This window comes from Hydra vulgaris, chromosome 15, assembly GCF_038396675.1.
Source record: "Hydra vulgaris chromosome 15, alternate assembly HydraT2T_AEP".
Taxonomy (NCBI): Eukaryota; Metazoa; Cnidaria; class Hydrozoa; order Anthoathecata; family Hydridae; genus Hydra; species Hydra vulgaris.
The window spans coordinates 38812501-38829519 of NC_088934.1; the positions used below are offsets into that span (position 1 = coordinate 38812501).

The window sequence follows — 17019 nt, forward strand, 5'->3', positions numbered from 1 at the left end:
ATAAAGTTTAGATAAAGCTATCCTTTTATTCTTGGTTTGGTCTGGTCTGACATAAACTTTTGTGAAACAAGAACTATTTTTTAACTCTCTTGCGTTATCCAAAGCTAATTGACGTTTTCCCTAATCCTTAAAATAAATTAACAATTAATGGGGATCCCATTAGAAGTAGAAGAAGTAGGAAGTGGTGTATCTTCCTTTATTAGCCTTTTTTTAACTTTTACATCATCACGAGACACTTTTAAGATGGTCAGAACTTCATCAATCACTTTATTATCATCCTCCAAATTAAATGACTTAGTAAGACTATTTATGATTAAGTTATTTAAAATTCTGTTTTTTTCGTTGTTTTCTTTTGCAATTTCAGCAAATAAAGCAGCATAATTCTCTTTGATAATAATGCCCTTCTCTGTGTTAACAAAACCTGCCCAAACGTCAGCACTGCAAGTATTAATTTGATAATTGATGCTTGCATTCTCATTTTTTTTAAGATAATCAAGTTCCTTTTTTGAATTTTGTTTTCTGCTTCTAAAAACCCAAATCTCGTAGTAAGAGAGGAGACCAATGATGATAATTTTCCACACATGATATACAATGCTCTGCTCAAATCACTGTGATTTTATTGACCACTTTAAGGCTAATTTTCGTTTTGAAGAAAATCCATCTTGAAGCAAATATTTCTGCTAAGAGGGCTACCACCCTTATTAACAGTGGATTACCTCAGGACGTGAACTTTTTATTTTTTATTATTAGTACTTAATTACGCAAGGACTAAAAAGTTTCAGTATGTGTTTTTTTCAGTGATATTATATATATATATATAATATATATATATATATATATATATATATATATATATATATATATATACACACACACATATATATATATATACATATATATATATATATATATATATATATATATATATATATATATATATATATATATATATATATATATATATGTATATATACATATATATATATATATACATATATATATATATATATATATATATATATATATATATATATATATATATATATATATATATATATATATATATACACACATATATATACATATATATATATATATATATATATATATATATATATATATATATATATATATATATATATATATATATATATATATATATATATATATATATATATATATATATATATATATATATACACACATATATATACATATAGATATATATATATATATATATATATATATATATATATATATATATATATATATATATATATACATATATATATATATATATATATATTTTTCAGCAATTTTCTTTTATTTATAATACACTATAGATTATACTTTACAGAATATATTAGTTTTTACTTAAGAAAGTGTAACTTTGTTGGAAAAATTTTCTAAATTTTTTGTAAAATCAATAAGTTATTTTAAATATATTAAATTACACTTTATTTACTTTGATTTCTCTTTATACCTTCCCTTGTCTAGATTAAATCAAATCAAAGGTGTTTATTGCCCAGCAAACATGTTTTATCGGACCGTGATGCGTAAAGTCACCGCCGGCATGCCGATTCTGGTCTACTGTAAAACCTAATGCGGCTTGCCACCGTTGCAAAAACGGTGAAAGTCTGCTGTGGTAATTTTTTTTGGCTTGCCGCTGTCGGCTGAAGAGTGGCAAAACGCTTAGTTGTCAAGGCATTTTTAAAATGGAATGCCAGCATCGGTAAGTACATCGCGGTGCACTGTAATTTTACTATCAAAAAGCCAGAGCTTGCATGGTTTAAAACAAGCGTTTATAAGTTTCGACACACAACAATCTATTTAAGGTATAGTATAAATACACTGGAAAATAAAGTAATTGTTTTATAAAAAAGTTTTATAGTTATAAAATAGTGGATTAAAGATATTAAATATTTTAAAAGTATCAAATAATACAAATTCTTACTATATTTTATTTAGAATTAATAATTAAAGTTATAATTTTGTGTTAGTTAAAAACATATGACTATTATGATATAAGTTCAAATGTTTGTTTCAAATAAATAAATTTAATATATATTGGTATTATTTATTTAAATATTAACTAAAAAGGATACAGTAAAGTAAACTGTGATATTGTTTAATAAAAACAATAACTTATTTCTTGTTATACTTATACGATTTATACTTATTTACAATTTAACTGTTATAAATGTATATACAGGGTGCGGCAACGATTCGTGAACTTTTTAGAACTTTTTCAAAATGAATTTTTAAAGCACTAAAAAATTATATTCATGGAATATTCATAGAAGAAAAGTTGAAGATAAATACTTTTTCAACCTTAACATTCAATTAAGTCTCCTTTTTTTTGATAACTGCCTCAAGCCTACGACGGATGGACTGGCAGGTGCTAATTATATAGTCCCTTGACATTGAGTTCCAAGCACGGGTTATTGATGACTTCAGTGACTTGACACTTGTGTGGGCCTTTTTGCAGCCCTTGCTTTCAACTACGCTCCACACACTATAGTCAAAGGGATTCAGGCTACGGCTGGATGGTAGCCAAAAGTGTTTGGGCCAGAAATTACCCATATTGTCCTGAATATATTGTTGAGTTTTTCTGGACCCATGACAAGGTGCATAGTCCTGTTGAAAAATGGAATTGTTTTCTGAAAATGTCTTTTTCAGCCATTGCACAACATAGTGTTTTAGCAAGCTAATATACACATCAGAGGTAACTTTTTCTTTCTCTTTGATATAGATTGATGGACATTTCTCTCCATTAGAAGCTATAATTTCTAGCATCATGATCGACTGAGGGTGCTTGGTATGACACACAGGTGGTGTTTTGTTACCCTTCTGCACAATGAATCTGTCATTTTGTCAAATTATCACAAAGTCAACACTAAAAAGTTTTTCATCTGAGAAAACTTTAACTGATGAAGAAGCATGGCTTTTTAACTGATTTAAAAGCTTCTAAGATCGCTCCAATCGTAATGTTTTTAGTCTTACTGTTAAAAGTTGACATGAAGGTCGGGTCACACTGATTTTTCCAAGTGTTTTTAGAATTCTTCTGACTGTCCTTTCATCAACATTGAAAAATTTTGCTGTCTTTCTAATGGATACAGTAGGATTCTTTTCAACATATTTTTTACGCTTTTCTGTGAACTTTTTATCAACTTTTTTATTCACTGGAGAAGACATTTTGGTTCTTTCAGCACTACCACGTTTAACCACTTTGTAAAATGTAGTTTTAGATACTCCAGAAACACGAATCATTTCACGTGCAGACGCGTGAATCAAATTTAAAACTACGGTTCTTTTGGCTTCCATTGTAAAACTTTTAACTAAAATGTGTTTTCTTTTCTATTTTATTAAAATTCTAGGACGGTCATTGAACATTAATCAAAAATAACAAATTGCGTAAGTATTTTATTTACATCACAAAACCTAGGCGAAAATTAGTTCGCGAATCGCTGCCGTAATCTGTATATATATATATATATATATATATATATATATATATATATATATATATATATATATATATATATATATATATATATATATATATATATATATATATATATATATATATATATATATATATATATATATATATATATATATATATATAATATATAAAATGTTTATTAATAATACAGTATATAAAATGTCTACATTTTATATACTGTACATTTTATGTCTATGTACAATATAAATAGAATTTACACAAATATCTTAGAGCTTTGATTTTTTACTTTTTTAAAAGAATGTTTATTTTATATATATAGTTGATTTCAATAGAAAAAGCAGGGTATAGCTACTTATATATTTTGATATAATAATATTATTATATCAAAATATACTTAAATAGTATAGTAGTACTAGAGCAACTACAATAAAGTAATACCAAGTATTATTTTATTGTAATTGTTTTATTTCATAAAGAGTTTTTAGTCAAAGCAACGCAAGAAAAAAGGTCATGCGGATTAGCTTATAAATAAATTAGGCAATGTTTTCATCACAGAATTAATATACTGAAAGTGTGTATGTCACGTCCCCTTTTTCTTTTACGAGCTTGATATTTGTTTTTATTGTTAAATTGGTTCATTCAATCCATAAAACCTGATGCTTGTATTTAGCTTTGAGGAGCTTTTTAATGAAATCCTGCAGTACTAATTAGTGAACAAAAGTATAACAACAGCAAAAAGAAAAACAGGAAACTGCTGTCTACATGTTTTATTTAGTTCAAAAGATCTCCTTTACAATAAACATTAAAATATCTAATTTTTTGTAGAATAATAATTTTTTTTAATTTTAAATTTACAGACAAAGTATTTCTTTAAACAAAATCTTTTTTTTCCTGCAACTTTTTGTATAAAAGTATTTAGTTTAACAAATATTAGATTATTGATCAGAATGTTTAGTACATGAGAAATGAGGTGTTTCAGTGTTTTGAAGCTTTGTTGTTGGGTTTGTTGTTGTTGCTGTCTCAAGCAGCTGCACTTTATTCTAAAGTTATGTAATATTCATTGGTACCTGTTTAAGAAGTCATAAATCTTATTTTACATTCATTTTTCTTTTTACAAGGTCTGTAGGGATTTTACGTATGTATGTTTGTATGTATGAATCAGTTTTGTTTTATTAGCAATGAATAAAAATTACAGCATAATTCAAGTTCTGAAAAGTTATTCTACTGTTTGATCATATCAACCATTTAAAATTTAAATTGTATGAAACAAAAAGAATGTATGACAACTTATGTTGTCATAAATTGCATTAATGTATGACAACTTATGTATTATGAATGTATGACCACTTATATAATAATGCTTACATTTTTGAATAAGAAACAAATAATTTGGTGCTCAACTTTTAAAGCAGATGAGAGAAAATCTAATGAAATAAATTAAAAAAACTACTTTCGTAAACCTTCTCATATAAACTAAGTGGAAGTATTTTTGTTATTTAATATTATGCATCTGATTACTATTATCTTTTTTCAGGTTTGGATTTTTTCTAGTTTTGATGTGCACATATTATTTACGCTTATGCCACCTCAAGGGCTATGTTCACCATGGTTAAAAATCTGCTTGAATTGCAACCGGGTACGAAAGTAACTTCTTTAATTACTATTTATCTTTTCGTAATATGAAAGCAGATTTTATTTTGAAAATAGGATTAGTAGATTTACATTAAAAAAAAATTGATCTTATTTAAAATCCTCAACCATATTGGAAAATAGAGAATCATTATGTCAGGTAGTCTTTTTCAAGGTAATTTAAGTCATTCTACTTTAACTGCTTTTTTATGGTAAATTAAAACGTCATTTCGAGAGTCTTATTATGTGGAATAACAGTTTCATTTTTGAAAAAATGTTTGATGTTGCAGCTTGTTAATGATGATGGTTTGGTGTTTTACCTAAAAAAATGCAGGTGTCAGGTAACATGTGTATTACTTTACTTTTATATTCTATTTTTAAAGATATTTCCACAGCTTTTTAATTAACTATGCTATTGTTTTTTTAAAAGGTATTAACGTTAATATAATATTGATTTTATTTACAATTTGTTGAAAAAAAAATTAAAGGTTTACATTAAAAGTCTGCAGACTTTTAGTGTAGCTCTTTCATTGTTTTCTACTCTATTTAGTATCCGAATGAAGTGTGAAATGTTTTTTTTAAAATTGAAAAGATTTTAAAAATAGAGTGTCAAACGCAATTGAAACATTAATTTATTGAGATTATATATAATGTTTTAGATAATAATTTTTTTATGATTGTAGTAAGTAAATTGTACTTGTAAATCTCATTCTTGAATTAATTTTTATTATTACTTTAGATTGTTCTTTATTCATATTTGTTAACCGGGTATTAGGTTAAAACGCCAAGGCGTAGGCTAATTGATTTACCATAAGTGTTTGAGCTAGTAATGTCATTTAATGAATTCAAAAAAGTTTAAAATGTGTCCTCTATGCATTGTTTTCGATGAGGTCATTTAATAAAAATGATAAACAATTTTGCTAAAGATAAGTGTCTAAATTTAAAGAAAAGTACAAAAATAATCTTAGGAAGGTTCAAGCTTCAAAATTGAAGCGCGAGTTACACAAGGTCCGCTGTTGGAACGGACCGCTGTTGAAAATTTAGCATTTTGCCGCCATCGGTTCGCTGTTGAACCGTCTGAAGCATGCTGCTTACGGTCCAATGTAAATACGATGTGCAAGCCATCGCGGCAACACAGCGGGGGGCCGACGTCGGCACGGCATAAGTGCTGACAGCAATCCGTTGTCGGTCCGACTTCTTAATACTTGCTGGGTAGGACGTCTTAAAAAGATGTCTTTAGAACGTCTAGAATAGACGCCCTCAAGTCTTTCATTTGAGACCAACAATGGACGTCTTGCGGACGAGAAATGAGAAATCTTATAGACGTCCTAAAAAAGGTCATTATGCCCGATGGGACTTTTACTATTTTAAGAGAGTCTGGCAAAGTACATTATTTAAATAATGCTTTAAAGGTCGTGTAAAGATTATTTTTCGTGACTTCATAATATTTACATTTACATTGTCTGGTCCTACTAAATTATTTCCTTTTAACAATCTAAAACCTATATTAAATTCCTTAAGCGTTAGGTTTGTAAAATGTAAAGAATTTGATGTTTGTGTAATTTTATTTATGCTTTTCGGACTTCGTTTTTTAATAAAACTTTTTTCGTATTTATTATACTTTTGTTTTAGTTTTGAAGAGTTTTTTATTCCTATAGTTTTCCTTGGAGATAATATGTTGTATATCAATCGTTTACAATTTCCATTGTTTTTTCTCATTTTCTCATCGTTTTTTATTTGATTATCTGGTTTACTAGAAAAAAAATTTGGGAATTTAATCAGAAATACTAGTTTTAACAACTACTTTCTTAGAGATTCATTAAAATAGTCTAAGGTTAATACTATCAATACAAGTCGACAAATGATTTGTAATACTAGTCGGTCTGTCTATTAAGGGAATGGTTCCCAATTTCAAATAAACTGTTATAAAATGTTTTTATGTTTTGCTTTTCGCTATACTCTAAACAATTAAAGTTAAAGTCACCTAAAATAGAACTTTTTTTTTTTACTTGACTTGTTTTTTCTATTAGATAACTTTTCAATAATTTACCAAGATTTTCTGTTCTTTTCGTTGAAGGCCTAAGACCATTTTAAACATAGTTAAGTTCCCTTGATCCGAAACGGATTAAGAGTTCTTAACAATTTAACTAATAAACGAATTTTCTAAAAACATTTTAATCAGCTGTTGCAATAGGCCTCAAACTGAAAGAACAGAAAATCTTGGTAAATTTTTGAAAAACAATCTAATAGAAAAAACTAGTCAAGAGAAGAAAAATAGTTATATTTTGTGTGACGATGTAAGTGTTTCTGATACGGATTATCCGAATCAGAAACACTTACATCGCTCCTAACTTTGTTAAAATTTTGTTTCAAATAAAAAGTACTCCTCCGCTCATATTATTGTTTTGTTTTAAAAAAAACTTTTTAAAACCTGGGAGAAGGAAATTAGAGTTTAATTCAAAATCTTCTTTGGAAAACCATCTTTTGACTACACAAAAAAAACAATCTTTGGTTTCATAAACTTAATTTAAAGCATTTTCAGAATTTATGTATAAACCTCACGGGAAATGATTTTAAAATAATCACTTTCATTATCCAGTGGCTGATCCAGCATTTTTTGATCTTTGAGATAGGTAACTTCCAGACATGGAGCTAACTCCAAACATTTATATATTTATACTTATATCAAATAATGAGGGTTTGCAAAAAATTGCGATAATTGGAGGCAGGGAACAAAAAAGCCCCAAAATTTTTGTTACACCTGCCCCAAACGTGAGAGCAACAAGTTGATGAAATATTCTATTTACTATTCTCAACTAGACTTATATTCATCGATAAATTTTAAGTTTCATAGTATTACTTCTAAGCGTTCAAAAATTATGACCATAAAAAGTTTAAACCCCCCTCAAATTGAAGGGGTTGTAATTTTTATATGGTCATTATTTTTGAACGCTTAGAAGTAATACTATGAAACTTAAAATTTATCGATGAATATAAGTCAAGTTGAGAATAGTACAAAAAACATTTCATCAACTTGTTGTTTTCACGTTTGGAGCAGGTGTAACAAAAATTTTGGGGCTTTTTTGTTTCCAGTCTCCAATCATCGCAATTTTTTGCAAACCCTCATTATTTGATATAAGTATAAATATATAAATGTTTGGAGTTAGCTCCATGTTTGGAAGTTACCTATCTCAAAGATCAAAAAATGCTGGATCCGCCACTGTTATCCACTATAAAGTTACTTTATTTAGTTGAAAATATGAGCTCACAAATTCAGGCAAATTACTTTCGTTAAAGTAATTTATGTCTGGATTGGATTCTTCATCCAATTTAAAATCATTAATTGGAAAAAACTTGAAGGCATTTTCAAAACTATTATTATTTTTTAAATTCATTTTTTATTATTATTCATTTTTAATTGTGTTATAAATAACCGTGAAAATACTTTGTTTTGAAAAGACTTAGTGAATATTTTATTGTACACAACTTTAGCAAATTTAACTGATACTCGGAGTTCTTTTGCTTGTCGAAAAAGTTGTTCGCAAATACTAATTGTCCGCTCGCTGGAATCTTCTTTAATATACATGTTTTCTTTACATAATTTCATTTTTTTTATTTGTCAAGAAAGTTTTCTCGGTCTTTAAAATTAAGAAACTTAACAACGATAATTCGCTTTCTACACTTACCATCTTTGTATCCTTTTTTTCCAGCACGATGTGCTTTCTAATACCTTCTTTAATATTCAGTTTTTCACTCAGTAGATTTTTATCCAATTCTTCACTCTTCTCCCTTGCTACACCCTCGGTATCCTAAATACCCTCAAGTCGCCAGTTATTTTTTTCTACTTCAATCCTCTAATTCAGCAATTTTATCCTTTAGTGGTTCATTTTTATAGTTTAAAAATTTTCATTTAGTTGACCGTGTGCATTATTTTTTTGTAATATTTAACGTTTCTTTTATTGTTTCGTTTTGTTCACTAACAAACTCAATAGTTTTAGTTGTCTCATTAAGTCGACGTTTTAATTCTTTGTTTTCTTCTTTTATAATGATCAATTCGCTTTTTAATTTTTGTATACGATCATTTAAGATTTTTATTATCGTTTTTCATGATTTCACGGCATGTTTGCCGTGAGCAATTTTAAGCAGTTAAAATTGTCGTGAGCAATAACAAGCTATTAAGGTTTATTTGAGATTTTGGGGATATGGCATTAAGTATAACAAGTAAACAGGGAAAACGTATAAAGCAATTAATACATGTTACAGGACATTCCTAAATTCATACATGTAAAGCAGTTGTTGAGATAACAAAAACACTTTTAAGAGAAACCCACAAATATGTTATGTTGGGAAAATTTACTATAGACCCACTTGAAAAAGAATTAAGCGAGTTAAAACAAGGACTGGTGGCATATACTTTTTAGGTGTCCAACAAATTATTCAAAAGTTTAATATTTCTAAAACTTCACTCTTGATGTCATACAGCTTTAATGAGTCAACTCACAACACTCTTGTCAATTTTATCGAACTTTACTTGATGAATCTTCAGTTGTTTTTCTTTTGTTTATATAAAAAGTTTCTGTTTTATGATTTCAAAATTATATCTTATTTTTTTAGAGCACTTAAATATATTTTTATTTAAAGTTCTAGCTATCCTAAAGGTATTTTATTTAATTTTTATATTTTAAGTTGTTTTATTTCATGGTTAGGCAGTTTTATAAAGTGTAACAATTAAACGAAGTTTGTTATTAAAAATATTCAAATTTTTTTTTTTTTATAAACTGTTTTAACTTTTACACCGTCTAATGCATTTTATAATGATAGGCGTTAAATAAAATATATTGTGTTTTAAAACAAATAAAATTAACCATATTGATTTTTGAAATATATGATTGCACTTTTTTTTTTAAATTTTGCGTGTCACGGCCTGCTACTTAAAGAGCGCCGTGTTAGTTAGTAATATTTAGGAGCACTATTAAAAAGTCCCTTATTAATTGTTCTTTCAATCGAAGTAATCAAAGTGTGAAAATATTATCTGGTAACTGCAATAAGTTGTATGAACTTAAAATCACACACCATGAAATTGCCCTAAGACATACGATTTATACAGCCATAGCAGCTTAGTATAATATAGCCGTAGTTGCAATCGTAGTCGATGTACTTGTACAACTGTCATAATTAAAACAAAGGGAAGAAGGGGGGGGAAAGAATAATTAACTCCTCTATAAGTGTTACACGTCATATAATATTTATAATAGTACCTATACATATATTGATTTTATAACAGTACATATAGTATTTTATGATCAGTACTGATATAAAAAATATAAAATTAAAGTTGAATAAATATTTTTGATAAATTAATAAATAAACAAAGGACTAATAAAATATAAAAATAATAAATAAACATAAGACTAAATAAACAAAAGGAAAAATATTAATTAAAAAATGAATAAAAAACCTATAAAAATATCGTCCTTTTTTATAACAATCATTTATTTGCATGAAATCGTTTCGTGTTCGGAAGAATTGGCAATATAGAGAGAATGTAAAAATTTATAGCAAATATTTATAGCAAAACAATATTTTTTTTAAGAAAACTTGGAAATCCTAATTAGACATCGTTTTTATAACAATCATTTATTTACATTACATGAAATCGTTTCGTGTTCGGAAGAATTGGCAATATAGAGAGAGAGTGTAAAAATTTATAGCAAATATTTATAGCAAAACAATATTTTTTTTAAGAAAACTTGGAAATCCTAATTAGACATCGTTTTTATAACAATCATTTATTTACATTACATGAAATCGTTTCGTGTTCGGAAGAATTGACAATATAGAGAGAGTGTAAAAATTTATAGCAAATATTTATAGCAAAACAATATCTTTTTTAAGAAAACTTGGAAATCCTAATTAGACATCGTTTTTATAACAATCATTAATTTACATTACATGAAATCGTTTCGTGTTCGGAAGAATTGGCAATATAGAGAGAGTGTAAAAATTTATAGCAAATATTTATAGCAAAACAATATTTTTTTTAAGAAAACTTGGAAATCCTAATTAGACATCGTTTTTAGTGAACTACATCAAAAAAGCTTTAAGTTAAGCATTAGTTAACTTTATTGTTAAAAATTATATTTTTTTAAAAAATTATGAAGTTGTTTTCAATTTTTCTCATGTTACTAACAATTTTGTTTAAAGTAGCCAGAAATTTACTGAAAAAAATAATAAATACAGAAATGGTTAATTTGATTTTATATTTGAAAAAATCAAAAAAAATCAATGTTTATAAAACAAATATTTAACAAAATTAATTAAAACCAATTAAGAACAAAAACAAACTATTCTTTTTTTCTGAAAAAGGTTAATAAGTTAACTAATTTCTTAACTAATTACCAAGGAATGCAGAGCATTCTTGAGTTTCAATTTCCATAGCTTTGTTTACGAATTAATACATAGAATAAATCTTAATACATAGAATAAATCTTATTATAGTTCTCCAAATTGAATATAGGAAATTTAAAAGTCAAAGCATAAAGAAATTATTTTTAAAGAAGAATTTAAAACAAAATTTTAACTGAAAACTGTCCAAAAATTTTGTGTTATGTATTATTCTACAAAAAGGACATTTTTATATAATAAAAATTCAATGTGCAACCCTTCAAAACTGCTTCACCGCGTTATCTACTAGTTTTAATAAAAACATGATATCATTACATTATTAATGATCATCTAAAGGAATCCATTGGAACATGACTCCAGAAAACTGAATCACGAAATATAATCAGGCTTTTAATTTAATCTAGCTTTTCTTTTAAAGGTATTTATTCTTGTAGAAACATTAGATTCTTAACAAAACACATTTACATTTAGATCCATGTTAACCCACCCAAATAAGTTGCTTATTTCAAAAAAAATCTATGCATCATTCCGTCTTGAAACTAATTGAAACTAATTATCTGGCAACTTTTTTTTGAGTTTAAGGTTTTCGATAAAAAAAATCTTTCTCTAAATGTATGCGTCATTTTGAATAAAAAATGCACTTAAATGCCTAGTAAGCTAATGATTAAAATTTAAAGAGCTGTTTCAACCACCTATAACATACGGGAAAAAAAACTTCTTTTTAAACTTTTCTTCTGAAAAACTGATAAGAGTTAATTTAACTCACATTACCCCTTAGACCCACATTACCCTAAAATTTCAGTTACCTTACAGTACCGCTACCCTAAGATTTCAGTTGTAAATGATGACTTGATAAACTTGCAACTTTTTCCTGTGATTATCTTTTGCTACTTACCTCTTCTAAAAGCCATAAATCAAGTTAGTGGCAAAAGTGGTTTGTTCTGAAGTTAACTATCTTCATCTTGATTTAATTAGTACTTGAGTTTTTAACCTTGATGCGCTTATATTGTGTATTTTAGAACTTACTCTATATTATTATGATTGAGGTTTCTCTAGAAACCAAGCTTGAACCTCTATATCTTATCCTTTCAAAGTTATTATTTATTTTTTTAAAAAAGCCCTTTGTCGGACTTTTAAATTCTTTCAAAAAAAAAATTGCTGACAATAATTAATCTTTTTGTTAAAAAAACACTTTAATTATTCTAGTTCTAAATATTCATCTGCTTCTTGCATTAACTCGATTAAAACTCTTTTACTTCTTCTTGATTTTCTGATTGATAAAGTTTACAGGTGTGTAAATTATAAGTTAACCGCTTTTTAGCTCTTAACGCTTACCGGCGTTTTTTAAAATTTTTTACAAGAAACATTTTTAACTTTTTCAATCAATCCGAATGCAAGTCATTAGGTTAAAATTGTTGGTTTAAAGGTATTTCTAAGTCATTAGGTTAATATTGTTAATTTATAGGTATAATTTAAATATAATTCCTTAGAAATAACTTATGCCAAGGATCGAAAAATCAAAAAAAAGTTCTTTAAATGTCTTTTATATTTTATGTTTTGATCCGGTCTGCTCTCTTTCTTAGAGAAATTTGTCAGCTCTGTTTCTTAAACATAATTTATAAGCTATTTAAACAATCTTCAGCTTCTAATCACTCTTTAATGTGATACGTAAAATTAGAAATAAATTTTAAAAAGTAAATAATTGCAGTCTTAACATAATAATGTAAGTGTTGTAAATAACTTGCTCCAAAATAGTAAACTAATAAAAATATTAAGAAACATTTTTAGGTCTGACACATTTAATCTTCTCGCACTAACATCGCAAAAGCTTTAGGTATAGTGTGTTATTTTAACAATATAAGAAGATAAAGTTTATGTCTTATGTTTATTTTCTTTACATTAGATAATAGCAATATAAGTTTTATATAAGAGAAAGGCTTTTGCTTTCTTTTTTTTCATCTTATGCAGACAGGTTATTGCATTTAAACAACAAACCAGGTTTAATTAGTATTGGAACAGTTTTGTCGGCATTAATTTAATATCAATTGTAAACGCAGCACGTGTAAAATTTTATGACAGACTGTTCTATTTTGAAACTGTTTCTTCAAGACAAGGAAACTTGATGGGCACTAAATGTGAAAGCCGCACTTGATTTAAGGGCGCCATGCATTACAAACACATAAGGGATTTACGTGGCCACTATCTAGGTGGTATAAGTGCTATAGCCACACATGGTCCTTATTTATGAGTCGTAAATGATAAATAAATTGAGTGTGGCTATCGTTTAGTGACGCATGGGGCCACTACAAACTTTCTCTTCGTGTTATCATAAAAGTTTTCACCTTTTAATGGATATGTTTTACTGACTAGTAAAAATCAATCAGATGATTTATAACTTTAATTAAATCATTGTTGTTTTATAAGTTTTATGCAACTTTTATATTTTCACTAACATTGCCAAAAATCATGGCCTGATTATATGAAAATTGAACCATGTACCTATAAATAAAAAAAAAATTAAAAAAAAAATTTGCTTACTATTTAAATTTTTTACTTTCTGCTTTTACAAAATGGCTCCCATAACTTCCTTGATGGTTATTTTTTATAAATGGTAAGAAACCCCAACAAATGCTTAAATTGATGCAGTCATAAATTAGGTTATTAGCAAAATAGGTCTGGATAGTCTGAAGCTACTTTAATGTGTTTAAAAATAAATTTAAAAGCTTTTATGAAATATTTGAAAAGTAGTGGACAAAAATAGTAAAACAATGGAACGCTTCCTAGAAAACTATCCTATCTGGAATAGTATAATCATCGCGTTTATCAATTCTATTTTTCAAAGTGTACTTGGTATTGTTCAACCAAATACCACATGTCACAAAAATCTGGCCTGGCTATTCAACATAATCTTTAAGCGCTAGTTGTCCTAAAGCAAAATAGTACGAAGCACTGTAAGAGTAAAAGTATAAAGCTTGGGGGAAAAAAAAAAGTGTCAGCTTTTATTTTTAAAGAGTTTTTGTTTTCTCTCTCTGAAACAAACTCTTAAAAAAATTAGCAAATATTATTAAAAAACTCGACGTCATTGTTGACGGAAAAACAAGCTAACCACTTGACTCGGAAAATTTAAGAAGAATCTGTTTGCTCAAACTGCAATCTTTTTACCGCAGAGTTAAAAAAACCAAGCCATTACTCTCAAAGCGTTAAAGTAACAAAAACATCTAGAGAGGTAGCTATAGAAGCTCTCCAAAAATCAATATTAATAAAATACTTGAGCAGAAGGAGTATTGGCAAAAGTTACATATTTAACCAATAAATGTTTAGGATTTATTACAAGATTTTTTTTCGCATAGTCTCATCAACAGCTAAGTTTTTTTGTCAAACCAACTAGTTTTTGGAAAAACAAATTTAATAACTAAAGGAGTCAATCATTTAAGTCGACATGTTGAACCGCTAAAGTATTAGTTGTGGAGTAAAAGTTGGCACATCAAACTAGTTTTTGAAAGAAAATCTACAGATTTAATAACTTAAAGAGTCAATCATACAAAACAACAAGTTGAAATGCTTACGCCGACCAAAGTATCTCTTGGAGATAATGACACAATGATAATACTAAATATGAAAGATGGTAAAGTTTGCAATATGGTATCATCATGTTTATTTGTACAACAATGACTTAAACCTACTAAAAAAAACAATATATTATTCTCTTTATACTTGAACTAGAATTTTTGAAAGCTTACTTTGCATGTAAATAAAATTAGAAGTTCAGGAAAATATTTTGCCTGAATTTATGTCCCAAACAACAAATTTATTTTACAAATGATGGAAATTATGCTCTTTAATTTTTCAGAATTACTGCAAACTTGAACAACTTAACAAGAAATTAATAAAACAGGATTTAATAAGAATTTGCGAAAAATTAATAAACTATTTCCTAATTTATAAACTTGGATCATAAAAGCAAATTCAATAAATTCTGATTCAAAGCATAAGTAACGTTTGAGCTGAATATTAAAAATTTAACTGGTAACTTATGCCTGTTAGCCTTTAAATTTTTTTTTAGCAGTGATATTATAGATTATGCATTTCTTCAATCGGATATGTTTCTAATTATTCTCAAGAGGCATAACTAGAAAAATAATAACTTACGTTTGTAGTTGAGCGAGAAAAAAAGCCACTATCGTAATCTATGTTTTGTGATAATGGTTCGCCTCGAAACACTCCTCCATTAACTTCGTATTGTTTGAGTGATTGCTTTTTCCACAAGTAAATTGTTTTCTCTTTTTCAGACTTGCATAATTGAAAATCTAAACTTGAATCATCATTGAATGAAATAGTTCCATCAATTAACTTCATTTCAGATTGATAAAGTAATACGTGCTGTTGATGACTATGCCAAACTAAAGCAAAGTCATAACATGGTACTAAATATGTTTCTGGGTTTTCTTTTTTTATAACAAGCATAATTTTATATCGTTTTATTGCTTTGCTTAAAAATTTTGCATCTCTGAAGTGTGGAAGTAAAACATTATAGCTAAAGATTCTTTGACGCTGAGCAGCTGCAACTATATTGTACGAACATTTAAAAGGTTCTGATGACAATAGTACTGGTTTTGAGTTAAAAAGATCAATTTCATATGGTATATTTGGATACTCATTACACCAATATTTCTGAGAAACATTTTGCGTATGTAGGGCAAGAAACATTGGAACACGATCAATAATTTTTCCAACAATATTTCTGCAATCTTCATTGTAAGCAATTGGATTCAATACATGTGCATGCCAAACCCATTCAATATCTAATGGAGCAACAACAACTAAATTATATTTGGCAACAAGTGGTAGCCAGTAGTTTTCATACCGGTAAACTGCATTTCTTAAAACATTTTCAAAGTACAAAGCTGGATATTTGTCAACATGGTGAAGAAAATCATATTCGGCCTGAGCAGTCTGAACCAGATCAATGCTTGATAAAAAATGTGTGTGAAAATTCCCCATGTTGCAACACCTTTGTATTGAGACTATATATGGGTTCTTTAGAAATATATTTTTAAACTAAAATATAAAAAAAAAAAAAAACTTTAATATATATATATACACACACACACACACACATATATATATATATATATATATATATATATACATATATATATATATATATATATATATATATATATATATATATATATATATATATATACATATATATATATATATATATATATATATATATATATATATATATATATATATGGTACACAAATATGAGTAAAATAAGTATAGCATGCTTTTACAATAACTTTCATTGATTTCAAACAACAAACTTGTCATCTAAAATTTTTGTAATACGTACATATATAAATTTTAGACGGATACATAAACGACAAGCTTATTATTAACTAGTTTGTATCGGAGTTTTAATTTAGTCATTTTATTTGAAAACATTAAGTATTGTTGCAATAGAGATCTATTATTAAGAGATCTATAATTAGTTTTGTTTACAGTTTAAACCT

The 17019-nt window shown here is 27.0% G+C and overlaps 1 protein-coding gene across 1 annotated transcript in view; it reads right to left on the reverse strand.

Annotated features, from left to right (window-relative positions):
* Window positions 1–16554, reverse strand: part of LOC136091468 (uncharacterized) — a 49801-nt gene extending 33247 nt beyond the window's left edge. The window contains exon 1 of the mRNA XM_065819081.1: window positions 15650–16554. Within this exon, the coding sequence (XP_065675153.1) occupies window positions 15650–16501 (852 nt within the window). The 5' untranslated portion in view covers window positions 16502–16554. The remainder of the gene's footprint in view (window positions 1–15649) is intronic.
* Window positions 16555–17019: the final 465 nt, after the last annotated feature.